The 22,008-nt window shown below is 41.3% G+C and overlaps 1 protein-coding gene across 1 annotated transcript in view; it reads left to right on the top strand.

Annotated features, from left to right (window-relative positions):
• The window catches only part of LOC128660059 (zinc finger protein OZF-like), an 81,159-nt gene that overhangs the window by 11,644 nt on the left and 47,507 nt on the right, over positions 1-22,008 (top strand). Inside the window, exon 2 of the mRNA XM_053713656.1 lies at positions 6,822-6,899. Coding sequence (XP_053569631.1) covers positions 6,884-6,899 — 16 coding nt within the window. The 5' untranslated portion in view covers positions 6,822-6,883. The remainder of the gene's footprint in view (positions 1-6,821; positions 6,900-22,008) is intronic.

Consider the following 22,008-nt stretch of genomic DNA (forward strand, 5'->3'; position numbering starts at 1 on the left):
ACTATGTCCTGAAGAGCAAGTGAATCATATGAGATTCCGCATCCTCAGAAAATAATCTGAATGAAAACAGAAAAATGAAAATATGCATTTATTGTATCTAATGAAAACAAATAATGCTATCAATGACCATAAAAAGGCAAAATAGTTTGAATAAAACCCGGTTCCTGGAAGAAATACCCCAGAAGATTCCAGGTCTGAGCAGCGCTTGAACCCCATGGGTGCCCAGCCATGTTTCAACAGTACCCAAAATATATAGGACAGAAACACACTTAAAGAAAGTGTTAGCCTTACTGGAATAAAATCAAAGAAATTTGGACAAAATAGAACCAAATAAATTTCAAAGAAGTCTTAACCTGCCTCTTACCAGCCAAGCTGGAATACGGCACGTACATCGCAATATTAGGGAGCTGATTTCGAACCCCAATACAAACATGTTACTTGGGAAAGAACTCAGGAATTCGTTCCTTAATAGCAACAACTAAACTAGTATAAGCTTAAAGTTTTAGTCTTAGAACTCAATCTTGAAGCCCAGAGTAACAGTTAAGAATTTAATCCAATTATAAAACAAATAATTGATTATCTTAGAACAAAATTCTTCTAGCTAAAATAGCTAAAGACATAGATTAACTCTCATTTGCGAAAATATTCAATAAAATGAAGACACAAATGAATTTATTAGCATGATAGTCCAGTTTAAAGGACCAGTTAATACAGAGGACTTGCATAATCAATAAATGCAAAACAACAAGACAAATGCAACAGCACCTAGTCTAGTAAATGTTGTCTTTTAACAATGCTAAAATAAATCATAATCTGATACTTGATCTTAAAGTAAACAGAAACAATGAAGCAATTGCAATATCCAAATAAATCACAGGACCAAGAAAAGTACCTGAAACTAAATAATTTTCCATAAATAAGATACAACTATCTAAAGGAAAATAAATACTATTTTGCTATAGAAACAATAGCATAATTAGTAGAAGTAGAGATAGCCCCAATAAATTGGAGAACCCTCCAAATTGAATTTAACTGCTGGCAAAGAATATAGTTTAAAACCTTTGAGAAAGGAATACAAGACAATTCTCAGCCTATTCCATTCCCTAGAATGGGGAATTGGAAAGAAAAACCTCTGAAAACACAGAAGAAATAAATAGGCAGAAATAGTGTCAGCTAGTCTTAAAGAACTAGTTACCTTAATATCCAAAATAATCAACACCTTTTCAACAAAGAACAAATGTACTTTAATAATAGAAAAATAATAAAAAAGTAGATTTGTTAGTGTCAATATCTGATGAAGAAAATTTCTGAAAGAGAAAAAACATCATCAGAGAAGGATAAATCAGTATGTTGTTGGTCATTTGAAACTTCAATAATTAAAAAAGAAGTGAAAAAGACCTAAAATTTTTATTAGAAGGCACGAAGTCAGACAAAGCCTTTAAAATAGAATCGGAAAATATTTCTTATAAATCTTCTAAATATTTCTTGTACATAAAATTAAGAATGGAAATATATAAAGCATAAACACTAATGGATTCTGCATGTAAAAGTATATCATAATACCTTATTACAAACCATAGCTAAAGATAAACATTTATAACATTTAAAATAAATGAACTTAGCTTTGGTAGAACTGAAACTCAGTTAAGCATTTTTCCAGAAGTGGCTTCTGATTCAGGGACAATCTGAGACATCTTGCAATATGTAATAGAAAAAAACAACATATAAAGCAAAATTGATCAAATTCCTTAAATGACAGTTTCAGGAATGGGAAAAAAATGACAATGAACAAGCTTCTAGCAACCAGAAGCAATAAATAATGAGACTTAAATATTGTGGAGACAACAATGACGCTCAAATTTTTTAGCGCCAAAAAAGCCGCCCACATTATTTGGCGCCTAAATGCTTTTGGCGCCAAAAATGGCGCCACATCCGGTAACGCCAACATTTTTTGGCGCAAAAACGTCAAAAAAATGACGCAACTTCCGGCGACACGTATGACGCCGGAAATGCCAAAAAAATTTTGCGCCAAGAAAGTCCGCGCCAAGAATGACGCAATAAAATGAAGCATTTTCAGCCCCCGCGAGCCTAACAGCCCACAGGAAAAAAGTCAAATTTTTAAGGTAAGAAAAAAATGATTTATTCATATGCATTATCCCAAATATGAAACTGACTGTCTGAAATAAGGAACGTTGAACATCCTGAATCAAGGCAAATAAATGTTTAAACACATATATTTAGAACTTTATAAAAAAGTGCCCAACCATAGCTTAGAGTGTCACAAAAAATAAGACTTACTTACCCCAGGACACTCATCTACATGTAGTAGAAAGCCAAACCAGTACTGAAACGAGAATCAGTAGAGGTAATGGTATATATAAGAGTATATCGTCGATCTGAAAAGGGAGGTAAGAGATGAATCTCTACGACCGATAACAGAGAACCTATGAAATAGACCCCGTAGAAGGAGATCATTGAATTCAAATAGGCAATACTCTCTTCACATCCCTCTGACATTCACTGCACGCTGAGAGGAAAACCGGGCTCCAACCTGCTGCGGAGCGCATATCAATGAAGAATCTAGCACAAACTTACTTCACCACCTCCACAGGAGGCAAAGTTTGTAAAACTGATTTGTGGGTGTGGTGAGGGGTGTATTTATAGGCATTTTGAGGTTTGGGAAACTTTGCCCCTCCTGGTAGGAATGTATATCCCATACGTCACTAGCTCATGGACTCTTGCTAATTACATGAAAGAAAGTGCTAGTTCTGAAAGGACCCAAATGTTTTTGAGTAAAATGTTTTGGATCCAGAAGTGTCTGGATGTGTTTGTATGGAAAACACTTAAATTTGTGTGTATTTGTCTTAATTAGGTATGGATCCCTCAGGATCCGGCTTTTACCCACACCCTATATAGGCTGTGCTACTGTGTAATGTGTTGTAATCTGTGTGTGTGTCATGTAGCCCTGTGATTAGATATATATAGGCTGTGTTACTGTATAATGTACTGTAATCTGTGTGTGTGTCATGTAGCCCTGTGATTAGATATATATATATATAGGCTGTGTTACTGTATAATGTACTGTAATCTGTGTGTCATGTAGCCCTGTGATTAGATATATATAGACTGTGGTACTGTGTAATGTGTTGTCATCTAGCCCTGTGATTAGAGATATATATAGGCTGCGGTATTGTATAATGTGCTGTAATCAGTGTGTGTGTGTCATGTAGCCCTGTGATTAGATATATATAGGCTATGGTACTGTATAATGTGCTGTAATCTGTGTGTGTGTGTGCCAAGAACAACTGCACTCCACCCTGATCAAGTCCCCCCCAGTGACCTCCACTGATGCCAACTCCTCCGCCCGCCACCTACATCGCTGGATCACAGACTGCGCAAATACCCTCACCCCCCTCAAGAAAACATCCTGCCTCCAGCCCACCAACAAGGCCAGCTGGTTCACCCCCACCCTCCAGGACTCCAAACGCCACTGCAGACGATTAGAGAGAATATGGAGATCCAGCAAGACCCCCTCGGACAAGCCGTCACCACCTTCCACCACTTCATCAAAACCACAAAGAAAACCGCTATCCTAGACAGAATCCATGCCAAAACCCACAACAGCAAAGAGCTGTTCACAGTCATCAAGGAATTCTCTAAACCCAACAGGGATACTAATGACATCCCACCCTCCCGGGACCTCTGCGACAACATCGCTACTTACTTCCACCGCAAGATCATCAACATCTATGACAGCCTTGAGCTCCAGAACTCACCACTCACCGCCGACCCACCCACCACCACCTCACCCAAACTCACCACCCACCACCTTCTACGCACTACCTGGAGCCCCCTCACCACAGAGGACACACTCAGAATCATGAAATCTATCCACTCCGGAGCACCCTCAGACCCATGCCCGCACCACATATTCAACAAAGCGGGTTCTACCCTCGCCCACGAACTCTGCCTCACCATAAACTGCTCCATCAAAACTGGCACCTTCCCAGAAGACTGGAAGCATGCAGAGCTGAAACCCCTGCTGAAGAAACCCACAGCTGACCCCATAGATCCTAAAAACTACCACCCCATCTCTCTTCTCCCCTTTCCAGCCAAAGTAATCGAGAAGGCCATCAACGCACAACTTGTTGACCACATCGAGACCAACCACATCTTGGACCCCTCCCAATCCGGTTTCAGGAGCAATCGTAGCACCGAGACCGCCCTCCTCGCTGCCACAGACGACATCCGCACCCTGCTCGACCAAGGAGAGACTGCTGCGCTCATTCTTCTAGACCTCTCAGCCGCATTCGACACTGTAGCCCACAGCAGCCTCCTGACGCGCCTACACGATGCTGGCATCCGCAATAAGGCCCTGGAATGGATCACCTCCTTCCTCAGCGGCAGAACCCAGAAAGTCAGACTCCCACCCTTCTCCAATCTCACAGCAATCAGCTGCGGCGTACCCCAAGGCTCTTCTCTTAGCCCCACCCTCTTCAACATCTACATGGCCCCCCTCGCCGCCATCGTCCGACAACACAACCTCAATATCTTCTCCTACGCCGACGATACCCAGTTAATCATCTCACTCACCCGAGACCCCGCCACCGCCAAGAAAAATGTCCACGAAGGACTTACAGCAATTGCCACCTGGATGAACAACAACTGTCTCAAACTCAACACTGACAAGACCGAAATCCTCCTCCTCGGACCCACCAAATCTGCATGGGATGACTCCTGGTGGCCCACAGCCCTCGGACACCCTCCAACTCCAACACACCACGCACAAAATCTAGGCGTCATCCTCGACTCATCACTTTCCATGGACCGCCAAGTCAACGCCGTCTCGACTTGTTTTCACATACTCCACCTACTGCGAAAAATCTTCAAGTGGATCCCCACCGAAACTAGAAAATCTGTCACCCACGCCCTCGTCAGTAGTCGACTGGACTACGGCAATGCACTCTACGCTGGGTCCACCGTCAAGCTCCAGAAAGGACTCCAACGCATCCAGAACACCTCGGCCAGACTCATCCTCGACATCCCTCGCCAAAACCACATCACCGAACACCTAAGGAACCTACACTGGCTCCCCGTCAACAGGAGAATCACCTTCAAGCTCCTAACCCATGCATTCAAGGCCCTCCACAACATCGGTCCTGAATATATCAACCACCGTGTCAATTTCTACACCCCCTCCAGACAACTCCGCTCTGCCGACCAAGCACTCGCAGTCATCCCCAGCATCAAGAAAAAAACAGCTGGAGGAAAATCCTTCTCCTATATGGCAGCAATGTCATAGAACTCCCTCCCGCTGCACCTCAGACAATCCACCTCCCTTACAAACTTCAGAAAGGACCTCAAGACCTGGCTCTTCGACTGAATCGTCTTCCCTTAGTCCCCCTCTCCCCCCTCCCATAGCGACTTGAGACCTGCAAGGGTGATTAGTTTGCGCTTTACAAGTACCCAATAGATAGATAGATGTAGCCCTGTGATAATAAAAATATATATATATATATATATATATATATATATATATATATATATATATATATATATATATATATATACTGTATGTACTGTGTTTGTCATGTAACCCTGTGATTAGATATACATAGGCTGTGGTACTGTATAAAGTGCTGTAATCTGTGTGTGTCTATCATGTAGCCCTGTGATTAGATATATATAGGCTGTGGTACTGTATAAAGTGCTGTAATCTGTGTGTGTCTATCATGTAGCCCTGTGATTAGATATACATAGGCTGTGGTATTGTATAATGTGCTGTAATCTGTGTGTGTGTCATGAAGCCCTGTGACTAGATATATATAGGCTGTGGTACTGTATAATGTGCTGTAATCTGTGTGTGTGTCATGTAGTCCTGTGATTAGATATATATAGGTTGTGGTACTGTATAATGTGCTGTAATCTGTGTGTGTCATGTAGTCCTGTGATTAGATATATATAGGCTGTGGTACTGTATAATGTGCTGTAATCTGTGTGTGTCATGTAGCCCTGTGATTAGATATACATAGGCTGTGGTACTGTATAATGTGATGTAATCTGTGTGTGTGTGTGTGTCATGTAGCCCTGTGATTAGATATATATAGGCTGTGATACTGTATAATGTGCTGTAATCTGTGTGTGTGTCATGTAGTCCTGCGATTAGATATATATAGGCTGTGGTATTGTATAATGTGCTGTAATCTGTGTGTGTCATGTAGCCCTGTGATTAGATATACATAGGCTGTGGTACTGTATAATGTGATGTAATCTGTGTGTGTGTGTGTGTGTGTGTCATGTAGCCCTGTGATTAGATATATATAGGCTGTGATACTGTATAATGTGCTGTAATCTGTGTGTGTGTCATGTAGTCCTGTGATTAGATATATATAGGCTGTGGTATTGTATAATGTGCTGTAATCTGTGTGTGTCATGTAGCCCTGTGATTAGATATACATAGGCTGTGGTACTGTATAATGTGATGTAATCTGTGTGTGTGTGTCATCTAGTCCTGAAATTAGATATACAGTCTATAGGCTGTGACACTGTTACACCATCTTGTTTGAGTTGCTAAGTAGCATACTCTTGCAGGAATTAGGAAGTATGTAAAATGGGTGAAGAAACGTTGGCCAATAACACGCTGTGTCTAACAGTTGAAAGTGCCAATGGAAACTCGACCACTGATGCTTGAATCTATTAATTTAACTCATGTTGATAAGATGAGTATAGACACTCTATAGTCTTTTTTTTGTTGTTGTTATTTTATTTACTTTATGCTACCATTTGTTTTATTCAAACTATAATCTTGAATTTCTTTTCAGACTATCAAACCAGTGTGGATCATCTTATTCCAGCAGAACCTGATGTGCTGCCCTTTACCAGAATGGATCAGGACTTGAGTGAGTAGAATAAATAGTGCTAGATTTACATATAAAGAGAAAGAAGGGAACACGCCCAAACTTTTTTAAATAGCAGTAATTTTATTTATATAACATTAACATAAAATAGAGGAAAATAGTAAAAATCTTTTGTTGGAGTTAAACGCAGTTTCATGACAATTAGTGCGAGAATAAGACATTAGTGATTGTAAGTTTTGCACTGTAATGTCCTTTTAATGTATGCACTAAACAATCCTGATATGAACAATAAAGTTACATAGTCCTAATAAACGTAAATTGACAGTAAACATTATATTTTTGAAAACAAGTGGGCAGTTTATTTGGAAATGTTTAGCATAATATTAGGCTTACAGTTGCAAAATGATTATAACATATTTTTAGGCAGGTAACAGTCATAGCATGTATTCTCCCAAGCCTTCCTTTCCAGTGCAGTGTTTTTCTTTCCTAAAATTTGGTGAGTCCACAACGTCCTCAATTACTAGTGGGAATATCACTCCTTGCCAGCAAGAGGAGGCACAGAGCTCCACAGCAAAGCTGTTAAGTGTCACTTCCCTTACCCATAACCCCCAGTCATTCTCTTTGCCTCTGTCAATGGAGGAGGTGAAGTTCTGTTTGAAAAAAACTGGATTTATTTTGCTTCAAGCAAGTTTTTTGGGTATAGCTGTACTCCAGGTTAGTCTCTTCAGTAGGGCAGTGGTGGCTTTATAGCAGTTAGGAACTTGTAAGGTGGGTCTTGCTGCGTTTTCCTAACATATTTGCTGCCTATGGTATAGAAAGCCAGAGTAGGTTTACTCTGTTCTTTCTTTCTCCTGTTAAGTGTGGTCAGTCCACGGGTCATCATTACTTCTGGGATATTATCTCCTCCCCTACAGGAAGTGCAAGAGGATTCACCCAGCAGAGCTGCTATATAGCTCCTCCCCTCTACGTCACCTCCAGTCATTCTCTTGCACCCAACGAATAGATAGGATGTGTGAGAGGACTGTGGTGATTTAATTAGTTTATTAACTTCAATCAAAAGTTTGTTATTTTATAATAGCACCGGAGTGTGTTATTCATTCTCTGGTAGAATTTGAAGAAGAATCTACCGGAGTTTTTTCTATGATTTTAGCCGGAGTAGTTAAGATCATATTGCTGTTTCTCGGCCATCTGAGGAGAGGTAAACTTCAGATCAGGGGACAGCGGGCAGATTAATCTGCAAAGAGGTATGTAGCAGTTTGTTATTTTCTGACATGGAATTGATGAGAAAATCCTGCCATACCGTTATAATGTAAACTCAGCCTTAAATGCAGTAGATGTAGCTGGTATCAGGCTGTCATGTATGTATATTTTACACTTCAGTATTCTGGGGGATGGTACTTCACTGGATTTATACTGTATGCATAGACTTAACCTAATTTGCAGGGACTTGCAATAGGTTTTAAATAACAATTAATTTATTGAGGTTAAACGTTTTTTTGCTGGCATGTAAAAACGTTTATTTCTCTGAGGTACTGGGTGAAAAAATGTTTGGGCACTATTTTTTTCCACTTGGCAATAGTTTTGTTTAATTTAAAGCAGTTCACTGATCTCTCTCACTGTTATGTGTGAGGGGGAGGGGCCATTTTTGGCGCTTTTACTACGCATCAAAAAACTCAGTCAGAGGTTCATTTTCTTCCTGCATGATCCGGTTCATCTACAGAACTCAGGGATCTCCAAAGCCTTTTTTGAGGGAGGTAATCATCACAGCAGAGCTGTGAAGAGTGTAGTTGACTGTGATAAAAAACGTTTGTTTGTGTATTTTTTCTGCTGCCAGGGTTAGTTATCCTTGCTAATGGGAACAATCCTTTGCTAAAATTGTTTATTTCTTACAAAGATTTGATGCTATAACTTAATTATTTTCAACTGTCATAATTTTTTCTGTGCTTCTTATAGGCACAGTTCGTTTTCATATTATTGTAAATTACTTAAAAAAGCATTTCCAAGTTGCTAGTTAATTGCTAGTGTGTTAAACATGTCTGATTCAGAGGAAGATACATGTACTATATGTGCTAATGCCAAAGTGGAGCCCAATAGAAATTTATGTACTAACTGTATTGATGCTACTTTAAATAAAAGTCAATCTGTACAAATTGAACATATTTCACCAGACAACGAGGGGAGAGTTATGCCGACTAACTCGCCTCACGTGTCAGTACCTACATCTCCCGCTCGGGAGGTGCGTGATATTGTAGCGCCGAGTACATCTGGGCGGCCATTTCAAATCACATTACAGGATATGGCTACTGTTATGACTGAAGTTTTGGCTAAATTACCAGAACTTAGAGGCAAGCGTGATCACTCTGGGGTGAGAACAGAGTGCGCTGATAATATTAGGGCCATGTCAGACACTGCGTCACAAGCGGCAGAACATGAGGACGGAGAACTTCATTCTGTGGGTGACGGTTCTGATCCAAATAGATTGGACTCAGATATTTCAAACTTTAAATTTAAGCTGGAAAACCTCCGTGTATTACTAGGGGAGGTGTTAGCGGCTCTGAATGATTGTAACACAGTTGCAATACCAGAGAAAATGTGTAGGTTGGATAAATATTTTGCGGTACCGGCGAGTACTGATGTTTTTCCTATACCTAAGAGACTTACTGAAATTGTTACTAAGGAGTGGGATAGGCCCGGTGTACCGTTCTCACCCCCTCCGATATTTAGAAAAATGTTTCCAATAGACGCCACCACACGGGACTTATGGCAAACGGTCCCTAAGGTGGAGGGAGCAGTTTCTACTTTAGCTAAGCGTACCACTATCCCGGTGGAGGATAGCTGTGCCTTTTCAGATCCAATGGATAAAAAATTAGAGGGTTACCTTAAGAAAATGTTTGTTCAACAAGGTTTTATATTGCAACCTCTTGCATGTATTGCGCCTGTCACGGCTGCAGCAGCATTTTGGTTTGAGTCTCTGGAAGAGACACTTCAATCATCTACACTAGATGAGATTACAGACAAACTTAAAGCCCTTAAGTTAGCTAACTCATTTATTTCAGATGCCGTAGTACATTTAACTAAACTTACGGCTAAGAATTCCGGATTCGCCATTCAGGCACGCAGAGCACTGTGGCTAAAATCCTGGTCAGCTGATGTTACTTCTAAATCTAAATTGCTTAATATACCTTTCAAGGGGCAAACCTTGTTCGGGCCCGGGTTGAAGGAGATTATCGCTGACATTACAGGAGGTAAAGGCCATGCCCTGCCTCAGGACAAAGCCAAACCTAGGGCTAGACAGTCTAATTTTCGTTCCTTTCGTAATTTCAAAGCTGGAACAGCATCAACCTCCTCTGCACCAAAACAGGAAGGAGCTGTTGCTCGCTACAGACAAGGCTGGAAACCTAACCAGTCCTGGAACAAGGGCAAGCAGGCCAGGAAACCTGCTGCTGCCCCTAAGACAGCATGAATCGAGGGCCCCCGATCCGGGACCGGATCTAGTAGGGGGCAGACTTTCTCTCTTCGCCCAGGCTTGGGCAAGAGATGTTCAGGATCCCTGGGCGTTAGAGATCATATCTCAGGGATACCTTCTGGACTTCAAATCCTCTCCCCCAAGAGGGAGATTTCATCTGTCAAGGTTATCAACAAACCAAATAAAGAAAGCAGCGTTCCTACGCTGCGTACAAGATCTTTTATTAATGGGAGTGATCCATCCAGTTCCGCGGTCGGAACGAGGACAAGGGTTTTACTCAAATCTGTTTGTAGTTCCCAAAAAAGAGGGAACTTTCAGGCAAATCTTGGATTTAAAGATCCTAAACAAATTCCTAAGAGTTCCATCGTTCAAGATGGAAACGATTCGAACAATTTTGCCCATGATCCAAGAGGGTCAGTACATGACCACAGTGGATTTAAAGGATGCTTACCTTCACATACCGATTCACAGAAATCATTACCGGTATCTAAGGTTTGCCTTTCTAGACAGGCATTACCAGTTTGTAGCTGTTCCATTCGGACTGGCTACGGCTCCAAGAATCTTCACAAAGGTTCTGGGTACTCTTCTGGCTGTACTAAGACCGCGAGGAATTTCGGTAGCTCCGTACCTAGACGACATTCTGATACAAGCTTCAAGCTTTCAAACTGCCAAGTCTCATACAGAGTTAGTACTGGCATTTCTAAGGTCGCATGGATGGAAGGTGAACGAAAAGAAGAGTTCTCTCTTTCCACTCACAAGAGTTCCCTTCTTGGGGACTCTGATAGATTCTGTAGAAATGAAGATTTACCTGACAGAAGACAGGTTAACAAAGCTTCAAAATGCATGCCGGGTCCTTCATTCCATTCAACACCCGTCAGTAGCTCAATGCATGGAGGTGATCGGCTTAATGGTAGCGGCAATGGACGTAGTACCTTTTGCACGCCTACATCTCAGACTGCTGCAATTGTGCATGCTAAGTCAGTGGAATGGGGATTACTCAGATTTGTCCCCCACTCTGAATCTGAATCAAGAGACCAGAAACTCTCTTCTATGGTGGCTTTATCGGCCACACCTGTCCAGGGGGATGCCATTCAGCAGGCCAGACTGGTCAATTGTAACAACAGACGCCAGCCTACTAGGTTGGGGCGCTGTCTGGAATTCTCTGAAGGCTCAGGGACTATGGAATCAGGAGGAGAGTCTCCTTCCAATAAACATTCTGGAATTGAGAGCAGTTCTCAATGCCCTTCTGGCTTGGCCCCAGTTAACAACTCGGGGGTTCATCAGGTTTCAGTCGGACAACATCACGACTGTAGCTTACATCAACCATCAGGGAGGGACAAGAAGCTCCCTAGCAATGATGGAAGTATCAAAGATAATTCGCTGGGCAGAGTCTCACTCTTGCCATCTGTCTGCAATCCACATCCCGGGAGTGGAGAACTGGGAGGCGGATTTCTTAAGTCGTCAGACTTTTCATCCGGGGGAGTGGGAACTTCATCCGGAGGTCTTTGCCCAGATACTTCGACGTTGGGGCAAACCAGAGATAGATCTCATGGCGTCTCGTCAGAACACCAAGCTTCCTCGCTACGGGTCCAGATCCAGGGATCTGGGAGCGGTTCTGATAGATGCTTTGACAGCACCTTGGACCTTCGGGATGGCTTATGTGTTTCCACCCTTCCCGATGCTTCCTCGATTGATTGCCAGAATCAAGCAGGAGAGAGCATCAGTGATTCTAATAGCACCTGCATGGCCACGCAGGACTTGGTATGCAGATCTAGTGGACATGTCATCCTGTCCGCCTTGGTCTCTACCTCTGAAACAGGACCTTCTGATCCAGGGTCCATTCAAACATCAAAATCTAACTTCTCTGAAGCTGACTGCTTGGAAATTGAACGCTTGATTTTATCAAAACGTGGGTTTTCTGAGCCAGTTATTGATACCTTAATACAGGCTAGGAAGCCTGTTACCAGAAGGATTTACCATAAAATATGGCGTAAATACTTATATTGGTGCGAATCCAAGAGTTACTCATGGAGTAAGGTTAGGATCCCAAGGATATTGTCTTTTCTACAAGAAGGTTTAGAAAAGGGGTTATCCGCTAGTTCTTTAAAGGGACAGATTTCAGCTCTGTCCATTCTTTTACACAAACGTCTGTCAGAAGTTCCGGACGTTCAAGCTTTTTGTCAGGCTTTAGCTAGGATCAAGCCTGTGTTTAAAACTGTTGCTCCACCATGGAGTTTGAACTTAGTTCTTAATGTTTTACAGGGTGTTCCGTTTGAACCCCTTCATTCCATTGATATCAAGTTGTTATCTTGGAAAGTTCTGTTTTTAATGGCTATTTCCTCAGCTCGAAGAGTCTCTGAGTTATCTGCCTTACATTGTGATTCTCCTTATCTGATTTTTCATTCAGACAAGGTAGTTCTGCGTACTAAACCTGGGTTCCTACCTAAGGTGGTCACTAACAGGAATATCAATCAAGAGATTGTTGTTCCATCCTTGTGTCCTAATCCTTCCTCGAAGAAGGAACGTCTGCTACACAATCTAGATGTAGTCCGTGCCCTGAAATTTTATCTACAGGCAACTAAGGAGTTTCGTCAAACGTCTTCCCTGTTTGTCGTTTATTCTGGCCAGAGGAGAGGTCAAAAAGCTTCGGCTACCTCTCTCTCGTTTTGGCTTCGTAGCATAATACGATTAGCCTATGAGACTGCTGGACAGCAGCCTCCTGAAAGAATTACAGCTCATTCTACTAGAGCTGTGGCTTCCACTTGGGCCTTTAAGAATGAGGCTTCTGTTGAACAGATTTGCAAGGCTGCAACTTGGTCTTCTCTTCATACTTTTTCCAAATTTTACAAATTTGACACTTTTGCTTCTTCGGAGGCTGTTTTTGGGAGAAAGGTTCTTCAGGCAGTGGTTCCCTCCGTATAAAGAGCCTGCCTGTCCCTCCCGTCATCCGTGTACTTTTGCTTTGGTATTGGTATCCCAGAAGTAATGATGACCCGTGGACTGACCACACTTAACAGGAGAAAACAAAATTTATGCTTACCTGATAAATTCCTTTCTCCTGTAGTGTGGTCAGTCCACGGCCCGCCCTGTTTTTTATGGCAGGCTAAAGATTTTTTTTGGATTATACTCCAGTCACCACTACACCCTTGGGCTTCTCCTTTCTCGTTGGTCCTTTGGTCGAATGACTGGAGGTGACGTAGAGGGGAGGAGCTATATAGCAGCTCTGCTGGGTGAATCCTCTTGCACTTCCTGTAGGGGAGGAGATAATATCCCAGAAGTAATGATGACCCGTGGACTGACCACACTACAGGAGAAAGGAATTTATCAGGTAAGCATAAATTTTGTTTTTTCCACCGGTCTCTGTGAGGAGTATGTGTCCTCTCATACCATGTAAGCTGTCCTCCTGCCGGACGGCTAGATACAGGTAAGTGCCTTTTTGTCTTCTAGTAGGGAGACTGCATTTTAAAGAATTATGCAAATGTGATTGGGACAAAATATATCCTAGTTAGGATATTAATTATGGCAATGTGCAGGAACTTAATGTGACATGTAAGAGAGAGACTGACTCCCCTTTATGGTGATGAAGGGGTTAATCGGTTACATGAGGTAAAATGTTATTTGTGCAATGTGTGAATTGACTAGAGTCTTCACTTTCTGTAATATGCGATCTGGTGTGTCGGGGCATTCTATCAAGGAGTTCATGAGAGCCTTGAATATTGCAGTACTGGTTTGTTGTGGCGTGTTCATGTTTTAGCACTTCCAACTTAATAACCTGGTAGTGAGCAGCGCGCCGTTTATTTTGGCTGTGCAATGTTTTTATGTTTTTTCTGCACAGTCCTTCTGGCTCCTCCTTCTGGAGAGGCGCCATTTTTGTGGCTGTAACGCTCACGTGACCCCGACTCCTTCTCCGACATGAGAATGGAGCGGAGGGGCTTGTATACAGTCAGTTTATTTAGCGACTGTATTTTTATGGGAACACACAATGTAGCCCAGGTATTCCAAGTATTAGTTACATGTCGCCAGAATATGAACGGTATATTAGCAGCTTTAGTACTGCGTTCTGATAAGTGACAAAATGGAGCTGGTGTATCTTGCATATATACAACAGTCAAGTCCTCCATGCACATATGCTCAGGATAGTTTTTCCTTCACTTAGGGAATTATTTTATTCATAAATGCTCCATTAAAGAAATTTCTATAATTAGAGAATTTGGGTTATTTTATGTTTATGAAATACAAAGTCCCCAGTTCCATTCCCTGTACTGAAAGGGAAATATATTTAGGATTATAATTTTGGGACAGAAATCTGTTCTTATTTACATTTATGTCTATCCTGTTATAAGGCTAGTCTTTATACTCTTAAGGTGACAGTGTTCATTTTTAAGTATTTCAATTTTTCAAATAATTATGGAAAATATATTTTGCTAGCTTCATGTATTGTTGCCCAGGTATCTTCAGAGTTATCTTCAGCATTATATGCTTTTCCTATACTAAAGGGAAGACGCATAAGGAACATAAGAGATTCAGATAGTAAGGTTTCTGTCCCATTTGCTGCTACTCAGGTTGTCCTTCCTCATAAGTCTGATGAGGAGAATATGTTGGTAGCCTCTGAGGGTGTAATCTCAGATTCGGACAGTAAAATTCCTTCATTTGATGCTGAAGTGGTATCCTTCAGATGTATGCTTGAACACCTTGTGTATTGTTAAAAGAGGTTTTGGCTACTTTGGACAACACCAATATTCCTGTCGTTGTCAACCGAGTAAGTTTATTACATTCTTTACTTACTATGATGTTCTTTCCTCCCTGGAAGTGATTCTAGACTGTGCTATAGAGATTTTTCACAGGAATAGGAGAAGCCAGGTATACCTTATTCCTGTCTCCTGTCTTTTAAAGGATTTTTTCCTGTCGCTGACTCCATTAAAGATCATGGTGCATGGTGCCTTATGTAGAAGGGGACTTTTCTACTTTGGCTAAGACAACTACAATCCCTATAGAGGAGAGCTGCTCCTTTAGGGATCCCATGGACAAGAAGCTAGAAGATTATTTGATCATCTTGGTTTTCAATGGAAACCTGCAGTTTGTATTGCCACTATTTTCAAGTGTGGCTTCCTTTTGGTGCAAAGCCTAGCTAAATATACTGGGAGCCAAGATCTCTGGCTTTGCTGTGCTAGCCCATTGGGTGTTGTGGCTGAAATCTTGGTCAGCTGATGTTTCCTCCAAGTCCAAGCTTCTCGCATTTCCTTACAGGGTAGGTCCTTGTTTGGACCTGGGCTGGCAGAAATAATTTCTGATTTTACAGGTGGAAAAGGGTCTTTTCTACCACAAGTTAAGAAGTATAGACCTAAAAGGACGTCAGAGTAATTTTACTTACTTTTGTAACTTCACAGGGAAGTTTTCCTCTTCCAAGCAGGAACAGTTCAAGTCTTCTTGGAAACCCAATCAGTCTTGGAGGGCAAACTTTCTCATTTTATCAAGCATGGATACGAAATGTTCCTTGGGCTGTGGTCATTGTATCTCAGGGTTCAATCTTGTATTCAAGACCTATACCAGGACCTCTCAAGATTATCTGCAGTCCAGATTAAGAGAGGCGTTCTTGAAATGTGTTCAGTTTCTTTTCTCCCTGGGAATGATAGTTCCTCCTGTAAGGGAACAGGGTCTAGGATTCTATTCAACTCTGTTCATGGTTCCCAAAAAGTGGGAAATTTCCGACCTATCCTAGACCTGAGGTGTCTAAACAAGTTTTTCAGAATACTGTCCTACAAAATGGATACTATTCGTTCCTGACTACAATAGCCCTAAAGGATGTGTATCTTCATGTTCCCATCCACAGGGATCATTTAATGTTCCTGAGATCGCCTTTCTAGGCTAACATTTTCAGTTGGTGGCTCTTAAGTTTGGCCTTGCCACAGCTCGCAGAATTTTAATTGTAGTGGTGCCCTACCTGGATGTTATGTTGGTCCAGGTGTCATCTGTTCAACAAGCAAACTCTCATACACAGATCTTGTTGTCTTTTCTTCGTTTCCACGGATGGAAACTGAGCCTGGAAAGAGTTCCCTTGTTCCAGTTACAAGGGTAGTTTTCTTAGGGACCATATTAGATTCCCTATCTATGAGAATATTTCTGACAGAGGTCAGAAAGTCAAAGTTTCTTTCCCTCTTCCCTCTCTCTGCAGTCTACTGTTCAGCCATCAGTGGCTCAATGTATGGAGGTAATTGGTCTGGTGGTCGCTTCCATGGACATCATCCCTTTGCTTGATCCCATTTGAGAGCTCTGCAGTTATGCATGCTCAGACAATGGAACGGAGACCATACGGATTTATCTCAGAGGTTAGATCTAGACCAGTTGACAAGAGACTCTCTCCTTTGGTGGTTTTCTCAGGAGCATCTGTCTCAGGGCACAGGCTTCCGGAGACCTTCCTGGGTGATTGTGACCACGAACGCCAGCCTGCATGGGGACCAGTCTGGGACTTTTTAAAGGACTATGGACTCGGAAGGAGTCTGCTCTCGCCATAAACATCTTGGAGTTGAGATCGATTTACAATACTCTGATGGCTTGGCCTTAAGTTGTCCTTAGCCGGGTTATCAGGTCCAGTTGGACTATATCAGCTCAGTGGCTTACATCAACCACCAAGGAGGAACTTGGAGTTCCTAAGCCATGAAGGAGGTGGCTCGGATTGTTCTGTGGGCAGAAGCTGGACAACTGGGAAGTGGTTTTCCTGAGCAGAAAGACATTTCATCCCGGGGAGTAGGCTCTCCATCTGGAGGTGTTTTCCAGGTTAACCCTCAAATGGGGGATGCCGGAGTTTGATCTGATGGCATCTCGGCAGAACGCCAAGCTTCCAAGCTACGGTTCAAGGTCAAGAGATCCACAGGCTGCCCTGATAGATGCTCTGGCAGTTCCTTGAGATTTCGGTTGAGCATACCTGTTTACTCTGTTTGCTCTCATTCCACGAGTCATTACTCGTATCAAACAGGGGAGAGCATCAGTAATTATTTTGTGGCCTCGCAGGATCTGGTATGCAGACCTAGTGAAAATGTCATCTCTTCCTCATTGGAGGTTGCCGCTGAGGAAGGACCTTCTAACTCAGGGTCCATTCCTTCTCCCAAATCTCGTTTCTCTGAAGTTGACTGATGTACCAAACGTTCAATCTTTTTGTCAGGCCCTGGTCAGAATCAGGCTTGTGTTTAAGTCTGTTGCTCCTCCTTGGAGCCTTAAAGGGACACTCAGGTCAAATAAAAATTTTATGATTCAGATACAGCATGTCATTTTAAACAACTTTCCAATTTACTTCCATTAAAAAAAATGTGCACAGTATTTTTATATTTACACTTTTTGAGTCACCAGCTCCTACTGAGCATGTGCAAGAACTCAGACTATACGTATATGCATTTGTGATTGGCCACATGTTACAGGAGGAGTGGAAATATACATAACTTTAAAATTTGTTAGAAAAAAATCTACTACTCATTTGAAATTCAGAGTAAATGCTATTGTATTGTCTTGTTATCTTGCATTTGTTAATTATGCAAATCTACTGTGTTTATTGGTCCTTTAACCTTGTTCTTAAGGTTTTGCAGCAGGCTCCGTTTGAGCCTTTACATTCCATAGATATTAAGTTTTTTTATCTTAAAAGGTTTTGTTTCTTTTTGCTCTTTCTTCTGCTCAGAGAGTTTAGGAACTCTCGGACTTGCAGTGTGATTCGCCTTGCCTTATTTTTCATGCTGATAAGGCGGTTCTTCGTACTAAGTTTGGTTTTCTTCCTAAAGTGGTTTAAGATAGGAATGTTAATCAGGAAATTGTTTTTCCTTCCCCATGTCCTAATCCATCTTCTCATAAGGAAAGTTTGTTGCACAACCTGGATGTTGTGCGTGCTCTCAAAATTCTACCTACAGGCGACTAAGGATTTTTCCCCCTCTTTTGCAAATTTGTTTGTGGGGTGGTGGGAACTTGTCAGTCTCTACAATGGCAACAGCCCATTTATTGACAATATTTGTATGTATATGAGGTTTATCGATGACCTCATTTTTGTGACCAAAGGTTACTTTGACTTTGAGAATTTTTTAGATTTTGTCAATGATAACAACTTAGGGCTAAAGTTTATGGGAGAAGTGCAAAACGCTAAAATCCCATTTTTGGATCTGACATTGGTTGGTTCTGTTGAATCTAATATGATTTTTACAGACACATACAGAAAGGTGACGGCAGGTAACACAATCCTTCATGCCAAGTCATGTCATCCTAAGCACTTGATCAAATCGATACCAAAAAGTAAATTTTTAAGATTGAGAAGAAATACTAACTCGGATGAGTTATTTGATCTTCAATCACATAAGCTTATGGATAGATTAAGTGCCAGGGGGTATGAATTTTCAGAATTACAACAAGTTTTTCATGAAGTTAAAACCAAATCTTCAATAACCAACACCAATATTCTTGATCCTACACCTTAAAAGAGTGCATTTAATAAGGAAACAATAGTTTTTTCAACAGAATTTTCATTACAGTATAATGATTTGTGTAATAATATTAAAAAGAACTTACACATTTTGAAAGGAGATGATATGCTCTCAGACGTGGTGGACAAGATTACATTTGTTTAAAATAAAGTGCCAACTTTGGCAAATAAACTTTCCCCCAGTATGATCAATAGTGGCTCAGGGAGAGCACAAGGTAATTGGTTAACTAAGAAAGGAACGTTAAAGTGTATGTCCAGAAATTGTGTAACATGTAACCAGGTGTTTACTTAAGGAGTTCTAGTACGAAGGAAACTTTCAGGATTAAAAATTATGCCAATTATAGCACAACCTTCATAGTTTATCTGATTGAATGTGTGCTTTGCCAGGAACAATACGTTGGACAAACTACACGTTGTCTACGTTCCAGGATAGGTGAGCACAAAAGAGACATCAAGAATTATAACAAGGATTCAAGTGTGGCACGACACTTTAATGGCTTGCATTTTACTAATGAGCCAAAATGTATTGTCAGGGTTATTGATATAGCAAGAAGACCACTTAGAAGTGGGAATAGATAAATTCTGTCCAAAAAGGAATTGTACTGGATTTGGAAATTGGATACCAGGGTACCTATGGGTCTAAATAAGGAATGGGACATAAGCTACTTTGTAGACTGACTAATTTCCCTTGGTATATATATATATATATATATATATATATATATATATATATATATATATATGTGTAGCTTTAAAGTAGTGTACTTTTGTTATCTTGTCATCATGAGGATGTAAATATATAAATAAAAAGAGAGAAGTGCTCAACCTGGGAACAAGCAATAGCATAATAGCTTGTTCTATGGCTAGTTACCACCCAAGAAGCAGCCTCTTTTTGCTCAACATGTGCCTTTCACAGAGAAGAACTTTCCTGAAGAATATCAATCTGATCCTGACTTAACAGTACAGTCCAGCCCCGAAATACCAGGCAATCCTTCTCTGAACAAGAGAAACAGCAAAACCCCAGACGTACGTTTCGGCCTATTGTGTGGGCCTCGTCAGTGAGGTGCAATCATATCCCTCTAGGCACACTGAGCAACGGGTCCACGTCTGGATTCCCGCATCTCACTTAGGGAGACTTCCCTAAGTGTCATAATTTGCATAAATAAAAAGAGAGAAGCGCTCAACCTGGGAACGAACAATATCATAATGGCTTGTTCTATGGCTAGTTACCACCCAAGAAGCAGCCTCTTTTTGCTCTACATGTGCCTTTCACAGAGAAGAGCTTTCCTGAAGCATATCAGTCTAACCCTGACTTAACAGTACAGTACAGTCCCGCAATACCAGGCAATCCCTCTCTGAAATGGGGTTTTGCTGTTTCTCTCATTCAAAAATGAAGCTTCTGTGGAACAGATTTGCAAGGCTGCAACTTGGTCCTCTTTGCATACTTTTTCCAAATTTGATAGTTTTGCCTCGGCCGAAGCTTCTTTTGGGAGAAAGTTTCTTCAAGCGGTGGTGCCTGTCTTGTTCTCCCTCCCTTTTCATTCCGTGTCCTCTAGCTTGGGTATTGGTTCCCACTAGTAATTGAGGACGTCGTGGACTCTCCATATCTTAAGAAAGAAAACAAAATGTATGCTTACCTGATAACTTTATTTCTTTCCAGATATGGAGAGTCCACGACCCCACACTTTTATTAAGACAGTTATTTCTGTCTAAACCTCAGGCACCTCTACACCTTTGTGTTATCTTCTTTTTCGATTTCCCTTCAGCTGTATGACTGGGGATTATGGGTAAGGGAAACTTAACAGCTTTGGCTGTGGTGCTCTTTGCCTCCTCCTGCTTGCCAGGAGTGATATTTCCACTAGTAATTGAGGACGTTGTGGACTCACCATATTCGGAAAGAAAAACATTTATCAGGTAAGCATAAATTTTATATTTGTTTTTAAATGCATCACAGTCTTGCTGCCCAAGCACAGCCTGATTGATTGCACCGTTCAGCTTAATGTAACGTTCTCCCGCGCTGCATATAGCTGTTGGCTTTTGAGTGTTTATACTGATTAAAATGTATAAATGTATTGTGTGAGGACACAAATCAGTGTTTATAGCCTATTTTATTGGTTGATACAATCTAGCCTCATTACCAGCTATACAAGACAGCTTCTGTCATGATACAATCATGTGGAGTAGTTGATACATGGATTGGCTACCCAGCAGAGGTGGTATTGTGATCTCAGCATTGCCAGTGTAATCTGAAATGTTCTTTGTGTGTTCAGGAATGCTGCAGTTTTGAGACCGTTCCTTCTCCCCTCCTCAGCAGTGCCAGGCTTAATGTGTAATGCTCTTTGTGTAACGTGTGTGTAGGAGGTACCACCTCTTGGGGGTGGTACCTCCTAATACTGTGAGCCAAGTCTGACTATGTATGGTTAACTGCTCATAAATTATCACAATGGCGGGGTTGACAAGACAAAGAAGGAGCTTTTTTAAAATTAAAGGGTAGTCTACGCCAGAATTTTTATTGATTAAAAAGATAGATAATCCCTTTATTACCCATTCTCCAGTTTTGCACAACCAACACTATGTGATTACCTTGTATCTAAGCTTCTGCAGACTGCCCCCTTATCTCAGTGCTTTTGACAGACATGCAGTTTAGCCAATTAGTGCATACTCCTAAATAACCCCACGGGAGTGAGCACAATGTTATCTATATGACACACATGAACTAGTACTGTCTAACTGTGAAACACTTTCAAAATGCTCTGAGCTAAGAGGTGGTTTTCAACAGTTTAGAAATCAGTTTGAGCCTAGCTAGGTAAGTTGTTTAAAAGTGCCTGCCCTATCTGAATCATGAAAGTTTGATTTTGACTAGACTGTCCCTTTAATATTACAGAGACTGGGGTTAGAACTACCCTGGGGCACAAGCAGCTAACATCATGGAAGGGGGATCTTCTTATATTTAAAGGAACTTGGTAATAAGTTAGATATTGTGTTTGTTTATCTTATGCCCCTATTTTATTTTAAATAACTAAATCTGTGCAGCTGTATGTTATTTAGAATTTCTTTATAATTTGGCACTGTGTAACCTGTATTGACATTTTTGTTATTAAACAAATAGAAAATCTAATTCTGTCTTTGGGCTCTAATATCTGAATTCACACTCTGATTGTTAAAATGTGTGAGCTATTGGGGTTCCAAGACACCCCCTTTTATTTAGAGGTCTTGGTGGTGGCAGTGGA

This window comes from Bombina bombina, chromosome 5 (genome assembly GCF_027579735.1).
Source record: "Bombina bombina isolate aBomBom1 chromosome 5, aBomBom1.pri, whole genome shotgun sequence".
NCBI lineage: Eukaryota > Metazoa > Chordata > Amphibia > Anura > Bombinatoridae > Bombina > Bombina bombina.